Source organism: Amblyomma americanum, chromosome 2 (assembly GCF_052857255.1).
Source record: "Amblyomma americanum isolate KBUSLIRL-KWMA chromosome 2, ASM5285725v1, whole genome shotgun sequence".
Taxonomy (NCBI): domain Eukaryota; kingdom Metazoa; phylum Arthropoda; class Arachnida; order Ixodida; family Ixodidae; genus Amblyomma; species Amblyomma americanum.
Window position 1 is genome coordinate 214,492,295 of NC_135498.1, and position 17,391 is coordinate 214,509,685.

The 17,391-nt window shown below is 45.5% G+C and overlaps 1 protein-coding gene across 6 annotated transcripts in view; it reads right to left on the reverse strand.

The window, feature by feature from the left end:
* The window catches only part of Ns3 (nucleostemin 3), a 249,272-nt gene that overhangs the window by 178,113 nt on the left and 53,768 nt on the right, over positions 1–17,391 (reverse strand). For 4 of the 6 annotated variants that reach the window (XM_077655667.1, XM_077655668.1, XM_077655669.1 and 1 more), the window contains 3 exons: positions 12,286–12,412; positions 5,062–5,166; positions 2,871–2,957 (listed from right to left, as the gene is read on the reverse strand). In XM_077655667.1, coding sequence (XP_077511793.1) covers positions 2,871–2,957; positions 5,062–5,166; positions 12,286–12,412 — 319 coding nt within the window. The remainder of the gene's footprint in view (positions 1–2,870; positions 2,958–5,061; positions 5,167–12,285; positions 12,413–17,391) is intronic. The other 2 variants (XM_077655672.1, XM_077655670.1) reach the window with 1 other exon arrangement.

Consider the following 17,391-nt stretch of genomic DNA (forward strand, 5'->3'; position numbering starts at 1 on the left):
GAAGCTTTCACACTGCGGGACGGCCAAAGACTTCTGTCAGACTGGTTTTTAGAGCTGCCCAGCTTGAGATGTCAGCCTCGTGGTTTCGAAACCAGAGATCGGCTACGTCGCTCAGATAAAAGATAACGTTGGTGAGCTTGACGCCATCATCCCACTTGTTGTATTATGCGCTTACGCGTTCACAGGAGGCCAACCAATCCTCCACATCCGTGTCATCTGTGCCGCTGAAGATGGTTGGGTCACGCTGCCGCGCGGCGCCGGTACAGAAGACAGCCGACGGAAGCGGTGAAGCAGTTTGAGTGACGGTCTCAGTCATTGCAGAGGTGGTAGGCAATGCGCGGGTGCGAAGCTCCAGGGCGAGGAATCGTTGGCACCTCCACCACTTGTAATAAGAACACAGCACACTACAAATACAGCACACACCGCACAGCACAGCACAGTAATAAGCACAGCATCACGAACAACCAGCGAAACCATCCAGGCACAGATCAGAGACCCGTTCAGTCCAGAGCACGCACGAGCGACCGAGCGTTCGGCGCTCGAGGTTGGAGTGTTCGGTGCTTCTCGTCGTCTTCTTCGTTGAGCGCCAGCCTCTGAAGATTCTAAAGCCCGTGTCCAGTCTTACACTCCTGCTGGTTTAATTGAGCACTCAAGCGTCTTAAAAACAAGAAGAATCACCAATTCCGTACAGCCAAATTTACCTAGAGTCCAGAGGCGTGGAAGAACTACAGCACCACGTCCAAATTATATAATTCAGAGATTACTAAATCTAAACGTTCCTTTAATGAAACCACCCTACCTAACTTACTTTGAACTAACCCAAAGCAATTTTGGAAAGCAATTAATCCCAAAGATAAAGACAAATCAGTTCCATTGATGGATCAGGCAGGTCAGCCTGTCCCCAGTGACGATGTAGCGTAAATACTCAATCTAACCTTTTCTTCCATTTTTACAAAAAAACTAGACGATAACCTCCCGTATGTTTCCTCGTATAACCATCCCATCATGCCAGATGTCACATTTTCACCTCAAGGAATCTTGAAACTGATCAAAACTTTAAAATTGTCTTCATCAGCTGGCATCGACGGCATCAATGCCAAAGTGCTCAAAAGCACCAAGGAAATCACCAGTGTTACTTTGTCCCACATTTTTCAGCAGTCATTGTCATCCGGCATCGTCCCTCATGATTGGAAGGTGGGTAAGATTGTTCCAGTTCCTAAACCAGGTTCTACTAATTACCGGCTTATATCTCTAACCAGCGTCTGTGGCAAAATTATGGGGCAGGTTATTTACTCGCAAATCACAAATTTCCTTACATCTGTTAAGGTCTTTCACCCTAACCAGCACGGATTTCAAAAAGGACTTTCATACGACACCCAACTTGCGCTATTTCTTCACAACGTAAGTACTAATACAGACCTTAACACACCTGTTGATGCTCTCTTCATTTACTTCGAGAAGGCTTTTGACAAAGGTCCTCACAAAGACCTACTACTAAAGCTTTCACAACTAAATCTTGACCCGCTCGTCTTCAGCTGGATACAGGATTTTTTCACTAACCGTCAGCAATTTGTTGAAGCCAACAGCAAATCTTTTTCACTCTCTAACGTACTCTCTGGTGTGCTGCAAGGCACAGTTCTTGGAGCTCTCCTTTTCTTAATTTACATCAGTGACTAGCCTAATCATATTCCATAAAACATCCGCTTATTTGCCGACGATTGTGTCTGTTTCCTTTCTATTAATTGTGCAGCAGATAATAATGCTCTTCAATGTGATCTACTGAGGCTGGAGGAGTGGTGTCGTAGATGGCTGATGGTCTTAAACACTTAACAAAACTGCGCTTGTTTCCTTCCACAGATGACAAAACTATCCTGCCCCAAATTACCTTCTGAATGGTTCTAGTGTCTTACCCCGCAATTGCATTAAGCATCTTGGTGTTGACATCTCGGGTACTCTTAACTGGTCTTCCCATACAACGCGGATAATTGACAATGTTAACAAAACTCTCGGCTACCTTCGTCGTAATTTACATCTAGCTTCACCAGCAGTTATATTACTAGCTTATAAAACCTTAATTCGGCCAAAGCTAGAGTACGCATCGGCCATCTAAGACCCCGCTCAACTTAACCTAACCAACTGTATTGAACTTGCTCAAAATCGCGCCGTTCGATTCGTCTACTCAAACTACTTATACTCCACCAGTGTTAATTCCCTCAAAAATAATGCATGCCTACCTAACCTCAAGCAACGCCGTATTGTTGCAAGGCTATGCTTGTATCACCACAAAATGTCTCATAACTTTCCTCACAACTGTCCTATCCAGCCTGATCATTGTTCTTCAGCCCACACAAGCCACCACAGGGCCGTCTACCCATCCATCTTCATTCCTTCTTCATCCAAATAGCACGTGACTGGAAGAACAGTCTTCCCACTAGTACCATCCTTCTCGCAAACCCGGACCATTTCAAGAAAGGCATCGAAATAATGTTGCATTAACACCAGCTTGGTAGCCCACCCCTCATGTAAAGCCCTCACCCAAGGACCTTGAGGTATCTATAATAAATAAATAAATAAATAAATAAATAAATAAAAGTTGAAGTGGGAGGAGCATAATCTTCAGAGTCAGCCTAAAGATTTCTGAGGTGCAGTGAGGAGTGGAGGAATACATGTGTGCTCTTCCCAACCTCAGTAAATATCATTTCCCTTTATAGCATCAAAAGGTTATGAATAATAACAGCAAGAAGCAAACGCATACATAAATTCCCTGAAAATAATCCTTTGCTGCTTTGTAACAGAAAGCCAGAACTGTCTTCCTCTGTCACAGATGTTGAAAGAAAAAAAAAATGTGCATGCTTGGAAGTGAGCGGCACCTGCGTTCGATGACCCTCCACAGCTGGCGCCAGAACTCAAGGTTCTTCTCGTAAGGCGTCATCATCAGGCCGTCTGTCTCTTGCAGCCTGCAAATACAGCACATGCAACTTGGACATCCCGCACAACCTTCAAGCGCTTCCCACTCAGCTCTGGCCCACCTCCTTTTTAACATTATTCAATCTTACACATATATAGATTCCCACAAACAAGTTGCAAAAGAGCACAATTTTTTAATTTAAAGCTTCATATAAAGGTGTAAAACCTCACGTTTCATTCTGTGTTGGAGAGCAAAAGTAAGCGCACACAAACAGGGATGCTGGCCATGTGAGCATATCAATTAATTTAAAAAACAACCTATTGTTTATCTCACATGAAATTTCACGCAAAGGGCCAAGCACGGGTGGCAAGGACGAGTGTCACCTGCCTTGTCCCTTGATTCTGCGCCCACAGCAAACTTTGCCGACTTTCGGTCCAAATACGCTTCTGCTGTGGGCGATCAAAATACTGCGTTTCTAGAGTTTTTTTTTTTTTCAGCTTGTTTTCACGCTTCAAGACACATGAATACGGAAAATTACTTCAACACAACCATCCATCATCATCAGCAGATTGATTACGCCCACTGCAGTGCAAAGGCCTCTTTCTCCTAAGTACCTCCAATTAGCCCTGTCCTTTGCCAGCTGCCTACCTAACTTTATGCCACCCCCTGCAACGCTTGCCTTCTCTTGGAATCCACTCTATCACCCTTAAGGACCAGCGGTCACCTTGCCTTCACATTACATGCCCTGCCCAAGCCCATTTCTTCCTCCTGAGCTTTCGGCTAGGATGTCATTAACACGTGTTTGTTCCCTCACCCACTCCGACCGCTTCCAGTTTCTTGACTGCGGTTCGAAACCCGGTGCCATACAATTCACCACCGGGTTAAAAAAAAATTGCATGTAGATGAAATTGCATAGCTAGGCCTAGAGCGCGGCCTGAACGCGGTGACCAAAACCGACAACGCACTCCCTCACCAGAACAGGACTTGGCCACCCTGGTGTAGTACTTGGCCACAACCTTCAATGAACAAATCAATATGACCGATGTCACATTAAATCTATAATTTTTCATTTCACTACAGAAAAAGAATTCCAAATCAAATAAAGCATGAATAAACCAAACCTTGCTTTTACTTCGTTTTATCCAATAATTTGCTATAACTGTGCTCATTATAAGAAGTTTTCACTGTAATGCACATGATACAGTGAAAACCTGGTGATAAAATCCTACTTAAAGGGGCTGTGAAAGGGGCTCTCAATAATGTTGCGGTATACCTAGCATGTTAAAGGACGCTGCTTCACAAATATCCTCCAGCAAGAATTTTTTTTAATGTGTTTTCTGGAAGCAGAGTTATCTATAGTTAAAATTAGAATATCCGCGTTTTCGCGCTTTTCTCTCTCCTCTCGTTACTTTTGCACACTAAAATGTCAGCACTCCCCGCTAGCCCCACCCACTAAAGTCACTGGAACACCCGCCGGCTGCCGACGCACGTGGGTGTTCCCTGGGGGGGGGCCTTTCGGTTGTGGCCATCGTAGCTGCGTGACGTCAGAAACGGTTGGCAGGGCGAAACAATGATAGCCCTCCGCTGCTGATGTAACAAGCGCTGCAAGAAGCGTTGCGCACGGACTTGGGGCGAAAGCCCGGCACCGCTGGTCGCCTCAAGACGTAGAAGCGGAAATTTTTAAAAGTATATTGTAAATAATCGGCTCACTTTTGAGGTCTTGTATGCGGCAGGAACACTCGGGGGCCTATACTCTACATAATGGAAGCGTATTATAGCCAACCTCAAACACCCTTTTCAGAGATCCTTTAAAAGAGCATCCTAATGTGCTCCTGGAAAATACAATTTCTCGGCAAATATGTTCGCAGTTTTCCCAATGCTGATTTCATGGCACTTTTAGCGGCCATCCCAATGTTGTATGCGAACACACAGGTGGACAGAGCCTGGGGGTACATGACATCAGTATGACACGTCGGTTGCCAGAGCAGCTTGCCCACAGTGTGTATGTGTGAGCTGGCGAAGCATCTGAAGCAACAAAGAGGTCTTTTGCCCTTGCAGTTTCTGCCATGCTGAGGGTGAGTGCTAACACCGGCACAGAGTGCACTTCGTATCTGGAGACACAATGAGAAATTCCAAAAAAGAAAGTCACCCACTCTGCCAGCTGGCGCCGCCAGGCCACGAAGCTCTCTTTCTCGTTGGCGTGCAGCTCCTCTGCACTGGTGCTCTCGTCCCACTGGGGCCTGCACAGCAAGACGTCACTGACAACCAGTTGAACAGCCAATGGGCGTACTTTCAACGAGGCCCCTAAACAAGTAGGTGCCCCACACAGCAACTGCAGAGGAGCCCCACTAGCACAAAGTGTGCAACACGAACGTTCTACAGCTGGTACAAGTGTGAAAAAATGCTGAAACCACTGGCATTCGCAAATGCCCCATTCAAGAAGGCTATGATAATAGTGTTTTCTACTTGTTGCTGCTTCTGTTCACACAAGAAAGAGAGACAAATTCAGGTGGTTGGACGAGCTTGGCAAATCCACCTGCAGTTAATTCGTTCGCTGCTTTGCCATACAATTTAAAGTTTGCTCAACACAAGGCAGCTTCGCCAGTTGCAGCGTATGCAAAGTGACGTCGGAGCTGTGGTGCTGACATCAATCGATGCCGGGCTGAGACTGAGCAAGTCAAGAGGTGCCCTACAGTGAAATGTCAACTCACAGAGAAGGCCAGCTGGCAAACTGTGGCAGTCAATAGCCAATGCCCAAATAAGGAGCAAGTATTTTGCCTGCTATGCCAAGCGATGTAATACACCACTCCCAAGGCTCCCATAGCAACTCGTTGAGGATGGCAGGTAAGGTGTACAATAAAACAATTCACAGGGTAAAAGTTTCAGCTGTTTAGAGTGAATTAAATGCAGACTGCCACAACAGCACTAAGGGGACTTTTCTTCTTCAGTTGCTTCTGTGCTTGGTTGCATACTTGTTACAAAAAATTTCATGCAATATTTGCTTCAGGATACACACTTAATCATACTTTATGTTTTTAGGAGCCAAAAATTGGGACCAAAGTCCTGCATCCAGCCAACCCTTCAGAAAGTTGAGAAGGTATCTTTGCAAGGAAGGACCATCTCCCGCCCTGCTCCTGAATATGACGAACGACCAAGGTGTGTGGCTGACCGTCTTGAAGCCTTAAAAGTGGCTGGCGAAGCTCGTAGCCAAAAAAGTAACCTGGCCCCTGTGGCTAATTTTCTGGCGTCTGAAAAACTGAGGGCAGTCGTATCCGGTAAAGAAGGGTATTTCGTCATTATCCCAGAAGAAATGTTAAAAGAAAAAGCCAGGCTGGCTATCAGAAAAAATTTTAAGCCAGTGAAAGCAAAGCTGATATCGCAAAAGAAAAAAGTCCTGCAGTTAGTAAGCACTCTGGGCTTGGAACGCCTACGTTCTTCTGTCATCAATGCGCAAGGCAATTGTTTGGAAGTTTTTTCAGTGCTAAGACATACAAACCTCACATCCCGTTTCGCTGCATTGTAACTGAGCGCAACATGTGGCAGCACATGTGTCAAGATACTTGCAGAAAGGCCTTGGCATTCTATCGACTGATGATCCTTTCCTGGTGTCAAACTCATCAGTTGTGATTGACTATTTGTCGTGTCACAATCCAGTCACTTGTCGGGCACTCAGCATTAACATTCACGACTTGCACTACTCGCTTCCACACGACTTCCTCTTAGAAAATGTCAGCAAATGCATATTAGACAATAATGACCAACAAAAGTGTAAGTATGTCTGTCAGGGCCTTTTTGGAACTTCTGTCATTTTGTGTTAGAACGGCTATTTGGGCTAGTTGGTATAGATTCATTGCTACGAGGCAGCGCACAGAAAGGATGAACAAGAAAAGACACACAGCAAGGCGCTGTCATTTCATTTGAAAACCAACCTTCTTTCAGAGGGAAGGCAAACTGTTCTGTCAGAAAACTGGCGTATGCATTGGGTCGAGTGCGGCCCCTGTCCTAAGTAACATTTACTTGTGCTACGTCGACAAGGTCATCGATAATGCAGCAGGTGCCTTTGCAAAAAAGAACTTCCGTTAGATGATTATTTGATCTTTGTGGAAACACATGACGTCACCAAGCATATCGAATACATTTTCGAACTATTCAGGGACTGTGGAAAAGGCCTTAAATACACCTTCGAAGCACTGTCTCAAAGCATGTTGCAATTCTTGAATTTAAGGCTGAAGGCAAGGCCTTTCTGCCGAAGTCAACCAAGCCTTCGACGAATGATAACTCGAAGCATTCTAAGCTCGTGAAGTGTGGTATAGCAGTGTCATGTATTAGTGCTGCAGTGTTCAAGTCCTGCAAACACTCCCTTGAATATAGTTCCCAAGAGCAGGTAGCCAAACTAAAGTCAGCCAGCTTTCCAAACGATGCCATCCTGCTTACTTAAGCAAGGGAAATGCGCTAGAAAAGACAGGGACGAGAAGAGCAGGTGCATCTCGTCTCTTCTCTTCTCATCCCTGTCTTTTTTAGCGCATTTCCCTTGCTTAAGTATGTACGACCAACTCGCCCAACAATGTGCACTCTTAAGTCATCCTGCTAGCGTGTAACAATATCCTTAAAAAAGTGAAGTCAAGCGAAAAACCAGAGATGCCGGGGGCTCCCCTAAAACAGAAGTTTGCCGTGGAGCCATACACTCATGGGCTGTCGCATCGCCTAAAACATGTAGGACATAGGTATGGTGTGGAAGTGGCGTTCTCTACGGCCATAAAACTGGACAGCATTTGTGCAAAGGTCGATAGAAAATTAAAAGATCAAGATTCAACAAGTATAACCATCAGGGGATGCCAGGTTAAGCATACCATGCCTACCATGTACAGAAAGTGTCGTTTATAATGAACCTTTCTCATGAAGGAAAAACTACATTGGCCAAACAGGTAGATGCCTGAACATAGGGTGACAAAAACATAACAATTCCCTAGGTAAAGATCCATCCTCAAACTTGGCACTACACCATCAAAATTGTCACAAGCCCCCTTGCACCCCGCTGTTCAACAAAGTTTCGCTCCTATACTAGCAAAAAGATAAATTGACAAGGGAATTGAAGGAAGCATACTACATATTAACACGATTGCAGGTCGGTCTATTTTTCAAAATTTGAAAATCCGAAGTAGGGGGGCGTCGACTTAAAATCTAAACCAAAGTACCGCACCATAAATAAAGGCGAGACAAACGAGATATCAGGCATGCTACAGCGTGGTTGCATTTTTGGTACGCGGCTCCGTCGCATCGCTCTTGCTGCTGGCCTTGAGCAGCCACTATGTCAACGCACAAAACCGGCATCCCCGACCCTGCGCGAGGTGGCAGATGGTGGCTGTCGATAAGCAGCAAACCGCACCAGCCCGCTACCCACACGTGGCAGCAGATTGCGGCTGATGATAAGCGGCGGAGGCCCGGTAACGCATTTGCGTTCTACTCTTAATAGGCGTCATACGAGTTTTTTTTTTTTTTTTTACTTTCAACCACGCACTCAGCACTCAAAGGAGTGTCGATAGTTGATGGGAGGGCCGCTGTTCCAATTACGCCGGCACCCCCCCTCGGAACCGCAGCAGCGCCTGGGAGTGTTAGTGGCCGACGGAAGAGCCGACGCCGCTCACGCGTAGTTTTTCTGTGGCTCTGACGCATTTGACTACTGCCGGCCGCGTTTCACAAGCTTCTAATGTAGTGCTTTGTCATTTGTCATTTGTGCTTCCGGGTCCGGTAAGCGACCGGCGCTGGTTCACGGCTACAATATGGCTGTCATTCTTTACGGCGAACAAACAAAGAACTGAGTGCCGTGCCACAAGTTCGATGTTCGCAATGGCTGATTCAGGTGTGACAGCTGCAGCGAGGCAAAATTTTCAGCTGTTCCACACGATGTCGTGATGTGGCTGTTTGCGAAGTGCGGGATTTCGCTACACGACTATGTTCGAACGACGAGCTGTGGGACCGCAGCAGCCATCACGACGGCAGCGCTAGGAAGGACAATGGCGCAAGTGTGAACGAGTAGTCCAGTAACTAATACATTTTCGTTCTGGATTGAGCCCACGGGCGGCAGCTGATAGCGGCTGGTGATAAGCGGAGGCCGGAAGATAGTGCTACTGTGTTCTATTATTAAAGGCCAAGCATAAACGACCTCCAAGTTTTTTATGTATTTTTTTTCTCAGAAATGTGATGTGGGGGGGTCGACTTACATTCAAGTTGACTTACAATCGCGTAAATACAATATCTCATCGATAAGAACCGCGACACATACGTCACCACCCCATCTGTTGTTATCCATACACGTGAAATGTCGAGTCGAGTCGAATGACATTCGAAGGCATCCGATATGCCCGTGTAGCAAGGGTATTCAAGGGTATTACACGGCGGCGCCAAATGTCTTTCAGATCTCGAAGGCAGTTTAGTTCAACTGCAGTTGGGGGCTGCAGCTGAACTAGTCACCTGACAGTATGGCGGTCAGTAGACTTGCCGCATCGGCAGAGACGTAAATCATACGATAGGTTGCAGTGCCAATCTACAACATTCACTAACTCAACAAGTGTAAACCTGCAAAGCGGCACAAAGAAAACAACGGCCAAGCGGTGCCTCTACTGGATTCTCTTAGCTTGTGTGGTGCTCAGCTGCAGCATACTTAAAGCGCTAAACTTGAGCAGAAATTTAAGTTCAATGATATAAAGTATGGAATCAATGCTTAGAGCTTGAGATAAAGAAAAAAGAGTCATTTATTTTTTAATAAATCAACAACATGTGGCATGATCATGCGATCCTGAAGGTGCACAGAGTTTACAGAGTTTCACCGAACGTGCCGTGTAACTGCAGCCACACAGTTCAACTGAATGGTGTCGTGTACTGCGGGCCCTAGGCACGACCCACAGCAGCACTCACGCATCCGAGCACCCACCGAGCGTACGAAAACCAAACTGTGTTTTTTATTGCCATGCTTCCAACCAACATCATCATTGTCATCAGCCTGACTACACCCACTGCAGGGCAAAGGCCTCTCCCGTGTCTCTCCAATTAACCCTGTCCTTTGCCAGCTGCAAGCACCATATGGCCGCAAACTTCTCAATCCCATCCGCCCCCTGCTACGCTTGCCTTCTCTTGGAATCCACTCCTTTACCCTTAAGGACCAGCAGTCATCTTGCCTTCGCAGTACATGCCCTGCCCAATCCCATTTCTTCCTCTTGATTCCGACTAGGATGTCATTAACCCGCGTTTGTTCCCTCACCCACTCTGCCCGCTTCCGGTCTCTTATAGTTACACCTATCATTTTCCTTTCCATGGCTCGCTGCGTTGTCCTTAACTTAAGCTGAACCCTTTTCGTTAGCCACCACATTTCTGCACCGTAGGTGAGTACCGGTAGGATACAGCTGTTGTACACTTTTCTCTTGAGGGATATTGGTAACCTGCTATTCATGATCTGAGAGAACCTGCAATATGCGCTTCACCCCATTCTTATCCTTCTAGTTATTTCCCTCTCATGATTCGGATCAGTGGCCACTGCCTGCCCTAAGTAGATGTATTTCCTTACAACATCCAGCACTTCACTACCTATTGTGAACTGATGTTCCTTGCTAGACTGTTGAACATTACTTTGGTTTTCTGCAAGCTAATTTTTAGACCCACCGTTCTGCTGTCTAACTCAATGACCATTGCCATGTAAGACCGCAGTGTAAAAATTAATGCGCTTCAAACCAGACTGATACAATTTTAAAATTAATTTAAAGACTGCTTGCATTTAATTTAGGCGAATAATATTTGTTCATGCATTTGTACCGTGAATGTATCGTGTACGAAAGTGCGCTTGGCACCGCTGGAAGCAGCGCTAGCAACCTTGGGTAGCACTCAAAGGCCCTCGAAATCTCGATGTAGTTCCGCACTGCTCCGTTGACTCGATAGACTTGCCTGAATGGCCATTGCAACTGCCCATGTAGCAGCGCTCGATTGCCTTTGAGTTGATAGGCTATCGGTTCGAGGGCCTTCGAAATTCCCGTGTGACAGGGGTATAAATTGGACAAACGGGAAGAGCCACAGAACACAACTTGAACGTAAAATAAAACTGGCTATTTCTTGGCATACCACTGTAACAGCTGTGGTTGTAAACTGCTCTAGAACTAAGCCAAGTTTCTTGAATACAAACACAAATTGGAGTGAGAGATTATCAAAATTTTTCTTATTTCTAAAGCAGGAGAGAAGTGTGTGAGCACACCCTCGGTTTCACTCCCTCATAAACAGCTGCGATTTCTGGACGGACACGTGCAGGCTGTTTCTTTTTTTGTGGAAGGTGATTCCTGGCATCTTTTCTGCGATTTGCATTCGTCACAATTACCCTTTGACTGGGATTGCCTTTTTTGATTTTGACATTGCTTTGCTTCGAATGGTTTTCACTGTCTACACTGGTTCCCTGTTTTCCCCTTTTCCCAATTTCTGATTTGAGGTAGCCTGGCTAAGAGTTATACAATTCTTCGCCGATAAACACAGGTTATTTCTTGTTTTTTTAATGTTAAGAACTGTCGGGTGTGCTGTTAATAGGCAATGACTGCACAGAGAAATAAGGTTTATCACTAGACCGTATGATAGATACTGTGCACGGGTGATGGTTGTACCTATAAAATATATCCCTTTCAAGTTAAATGAATCAGTGGGAAGTCAGCATCCGTCTTGTAAGTATTCCTTCTCATCATCCACGCCATCTTGGCGCTGTTTCTAACCATTCAAAGAAAAAGTATTTTCTTTATTATAGCTACGAATTAGCTAGGCATGACTATTGCAAGAAGCATCCATATATGGCGCCAGCTACACCAGAAACGAAGAACAAAGACCACAGAAATTGCAACACATCAGGCAGCCAAACTATCCGACACAATCACATCGTCACGGAAGCTTTGACCAGGTAGCCTTTTTTGCAAAGAAGTAATTGCTTACCGGTAATCGATTACAGAAAAACAGCAACTGAATTACCCCAAACGTTTCCGTTTGAAAAAATTCATCAATTGATTACAAAATTACACAAAAATGTAATTAATTACAAGTAATCAATTACATACAACTCCATCAAAGAGAAAGGGCCATATCTTCAAGGCCAAGGGGTATTCATTTAGGAGCGATGCTTTTAGCCATTTAAGTCACTCGTTTTTTTGTTCAAACAATTCGCCTGAAATTGTCTCAATCTCATCAAATGAAGCCTTTTATCATGCATTGAGTGCTTAATTTAGCAATGTCTGCATGCAAGTTTTTGTTGATCATTGTACACTCAAGTGTTTTCAAATCCAATGTAGGCAATGCAGGTATTAATAAATAAATAATCACAGCCACTGGTGGGCCCGCTGCGGTTACTTGGGGCTCACCTGCGGGGGATGCGCAGCAGGTCCCTGTGCCTCTCGTGAAGGTCACGCAGGCTGGCACACTCCTGCTCTGACAGCACACCACGCCCGACGCCACCACCCGTGCTCACCACAGTCACATTCTGCTTCTCTGCACCGCACACATGCAAGAGCAAAGAGGGAGGATGGCACCAGCTCAGCGCCGAGCAGCTTCCATACAACTGGTGTTATAAAAACTTTCAACCAGCCTCCAACTTTCAGGCCTTTAAATCTCCTGAGCACTGGCAGACGAAGGACAAAGAGAGGACGAGACACACAGTGCGCTGAACGAACAACTTATAACAACTGAACTAACAACTGTTCTTTTAGGCCGGTTTTGTGGTTAGCCCTCATCACCCCTTTTTAGGCCGCGTTTTTTGTTGGCTAGCATCCCATCATTTTAGGCCGTGTTCTTGGTTGGCTTTCATGGCTTGCTTTTAGGTTGTCAACTGTTCCCCCATTCTAACCACCCTTTCACTTCGTTCTCTTTTAATGCGAAAGCATTAGATGGCTATGTCCCGAGTTTCGTGTCAGCAAAACTTTCTCCGCACGATTACGTCATTCTGTGAAGATAAATGTGCAAAAGTTTGGTTGTGTCAGATAACATGTGATGAGATCTTGATGTGGGAAAAATTCAGTTGATGAATTGTAATTAATTAATTACACTTTGACGATACAATAGCCACGGACGTCGACATAGCACCTGGGTCTGTATCAAGAGTTTGTGTCATAATAAAAAGCGTCACAATGTGCCACAGCGGCTACACCTGATTGGTCGAAACACCGGAAGTGGATGTGGTGGATCGGATGCAGCAAAAAGGGTCGAAGACATCGGACGGTGACCTCAGACAAAAAGCGTATGCTCCTCTAGCGGCAGATGCTCAAGGACAGCCAACATGGCAGCGCGCTCTGAAGCAGAGCCTCTCGCTTCGAATGAACTCGTCGGTGTTACCGCGTTTTTCAGCACGTGAACTGGCTATAAACTGGGTATGGGGCTTTCGCTTCGTCTTATCTTCCCTATAACAAATTAGGTGGATGATAAATTTGGCCTTTTTTTTTTATTTCACTGGACGATTCAGTAGCTTCTAAGCCTATGAGCACCGGTTGTTGTAGAAAATTTTCTATTTATTAAAACCGGATGGCGCCACTATCACCGGAGTTATCTCATCTGCGTATGTTAAATGATGTAACGTAAAGCATAATGACCCACAAAATACTTGCGTTTAGTGCACGCAAACATGCATTTCCTATCCTAGAACTCTCTATTAGCTGTTGAAGCGTCCTACATCATGATTGTGCATAATGTCAGCCAGCGTGGAACTGCTCATGTGTACAAATGGTCAGTCGCCAGCGAGGTGCAGCACCGATGCGTTTGACATGCCAGAGGTGGTTTTTCGGCGTCCTTTACACTTCTCGATAGCCGCAGTGGTGTGGCTCTGCATTGAGCTGGCGAGTTAGCTTGCAAGTTAGTTTTCAGGTGTCATTGTGGGCATGCCTGCACTTCGTACCATGGCAAACTTATGAAAACTCCCAATGCATCTATGAAGAGAAACAGCAAGATTTTATTTAGCTCATCGCTTTTATTTATTGGCGGCAGAAAAATTAAAAATCTATCAGCGGCATCTCGCGATTCTTGCAGTGTCTGCACAAACGGAATAAAAAACGTAAATTATTGTCTGCACAACCGTTCAGCGATGTTGCAGACGGCAATTAGTCACGGAGCGCGCATTTTGCAGCGAGAGAGTGCATGCCACAAATTTTCCTCTCCGTTCCCTTTTACCCTCAAGATAAATGTAAACAACCGTGTTGTGCGAACAAGCTAGCTACCTTTTATTTAGCACTGGCGATCAACGACTGTAGCGGCCGCCTTCTGTCACTGAGAAGCCATGCGTATTGCTTACAATATTTTCTTCTTTAAGTACACCTCCGGCCTTTACGGTACAGAAAAGAGTATCTGAACTATTGTTTCTATTTGTTAAGTCTGTTGGGCAAATAATGCAGCTTTCATATTACCCCATTACAGTGGAATCTGATGCGCAACTAAACTTGTGGCCGAATGTTTCTTCTCTCGCATTGGTCTCGTTCCATTTGTCGGCAAAGAGCAAAAACCCTGCTGAATGTTTCCCTGCAGCAATCGCAACGCAGTGGCATCCTGCCCCCACTCATAGTTTCAACCGAACCAACATGCGATTCCGGCGGCTTGACCAATCAGGTGCGGCCGCTGTGGCAGATTATGACGCTTTTCATTATGACACAAACTCAAAATATGGCCCCTGGACGTGAAAATCATCATCATCATCAGCCTGACCACACCCACTTCAGGGCAAAGGCCTCTCCCATGTATCTCTAATTAACCGAGTCCTTTGCCAGCTGTGCCCACCCTATCCCTGAAAACTTCCAAATCTCATCCGCACACATAACTTTCTGCTGCCCTCTGCTACGCTTGCCTTCTCTTGGAATCCACTCCATTACCCCAAGGACCAGCGGTTATCTTGCCACTACCACTAAAAATAACATTAAAAACGAGATAAATTATAAAAGTAAATGAATTTTAAAAAATAAAAAATACTAAATTCAGATTGTGTACTGGCGTCGTGCAAAAACCCACTTTCTTGAAAGTTCCATGCTTTCACATTCCTCCAAGTAAGCAGGCTAAAGTGCCCTTATCATTTTTTTTATGTAAGTCTTCACGCCGTTCTCCGCGATTTTAATATCTGCCCCTTCATTCTTTCCCCGATCCACACGACATTGTCGCAATCACTTACCCATCCACGTTTTCTAATTGTATAGCTCCCACATTTAACACAATTTCTTCTACTATGCTTTATGCAATACCCTCAACAATCCTGGGGTTCTCTAAGGTAACAAGATGTGCCACCAAGAAATACCCCAGCAAGTATACCACTTTAGCCACAAGATTGCATGCCACTGAGCTTGACAAAATAAACATCCCTCAATTTCCTTCCATCAAACTCGTACCGTTGGGGGAAGTTAGCTTCACTGCTGCACAGGATACCAGAACATCTGGCTGGACCTACACCGGGGGGCTGAAGCAGACAGCAGCAGAGAGCACCATAATAAGTCGAGCCCCCTAAAAGCCTTGAATATACGACGGAAAAATATGCACGCCCCGATTCGTAAGACGGCCAGCAGGAACTGTGTGGAATGAGAGATGCTGGCGGAGCACTTTATTGGCAGACGTGACGTCAGCCAAGTTGGTCCCAGATCAGAATCAACACGAAGATGTGCGCTCAACTATGCAATCGAGCGCACAATGGCCTGTAATGACAGTCCCCCCCGACGGCTAAAGGCGGATTTACACTGGCAAGTCGCAGAGGTCGTGTGACAGGTTTAAATCGATTTGCTCTGTGTCCTCCCCGCTTTCCCAGTGCTTTCGAAACCGTAACTAATTGCCCGAAGTCAGTCATACGATGTTTACGACTCACCAGTGTGAATCCGCCTTAAGACCCCGCACATGCGACCTGCGGCTATCGGTGCAAGGCGACTCGCCTACCAGCATGAAGTTCCTGTACAGGCAACAATATTAGATGCTTGCATGATCATCGGCAGCTAGTTGGAACAATTTCATCTGATCTTGGCTATATTTGCTTCTATGCCTCTTCCTTCTCCAGCTGCTCGCAATGCATGTCAAGTGCTTTCACATCAATGTACTACTACTGAAAGCATATCCCACTTTCAAATATTGGTAGAGGCGCCTGTCTGGAGGCCAATATTCGATTGCCTTACACTTGATGAGTACTATGACCTCTTCATAAACATTTTAACACCTCCAATCAAAATTGGCGATATGGCGAGTTGGTGGGACATGATTCGAAATGACCAGCGCGGAAACAGACGGGGACATGAGAAGAAAAACACTGACAACAGGACGGGTGCTGACTAACAACTCTTTATTTTCGAGGAAAACCCAGCACAATATATGCCAAAAACCACGTGACAGTCATCAAAGGGTGGCCGACACATGTATGAACCATAAGGAAAAAACCCAAAAAATGAAAAAGGGGGTGAAACTTTATGAAGTGAACATATTAAAAAGCATTTTAACCAGCAAAAAACCAAGGAAAACACACGTGCCAAACAACATCGTGGTGTCAAGAACACTTTAAGAGCAACAATGAGTGAGCCTAAGAGGCCCAAGCAGGCGAAGCAAAAGCAGAGTCAGAAATCTAAAAGCAGATAAAACGTCATACAATCCTACGGATGCCACAAAAAAGGCTAAAAACAAACGAGTACAACCTAAAATGGAGCAAAACAGCTTGTCAATGCTAAGAAGGCAAAGAGGTAAAAAACAGTCCACATGTAAAGCACAATTTGGGCGATTACAACTTATGAGCCGCAGCAAAAGCCTGAGGAGAAGATTGCACAGAAAGAATGCGCACCGGCTAACATAAGAAAACTTTACGAGCAAACGGGAAGTGGCAGGCGAACATACAAAATCAGGAATCTTTAGGCATGGTCAAGAAAGCACATTTCTTTCTCGTGCAGTGAAATTGAGGGCGTGCTTACGCAACTGTCCCCTGCCTTAGCAATAAAGTAGGCCTCAATGACCTCCCTTTCTATTTTGTTTTTTGATGTTGCTAGGAATCTTGTATCCACTAATATAGGTTAACACTTGTGGCGAGGCTGGTTTCAGGAGTGCTTGTTGTTGGGCGAGTCGGTCGTACATCGTTGAGTAAAGGTACTGCGCAAAATAATACAAACATGGACGAGAAGGGCACAAGGACGGGCGCAGACTCGAGACTGGGTTTATTCAGAACAACACATACTTATAACTTCCACACCACCATGTCAGTCACTGAGCGCAAGCCAGAAATCTGCATTCTGTCTGATAAAGTCTTATCAAGGTATCACTCACGCAGTCATCTCTTTTGTTCCTAATGAAAAAAGCGGTTCCTAATGAAAAAAGGAGGTGGTTGGTTCGAAACCCACCGCCGGACACCCACCAGTAAAAATGGGTACAAGCGGCCCCCGGCCTGGCGCCCGGCTTTCTTTAGGGGTGTCCGCTTGGGAGAAGCTCCGTAAACCCCGCTGCGCCCCTCACGGGCTACGCCCCAGTTTCAAACGACCTCG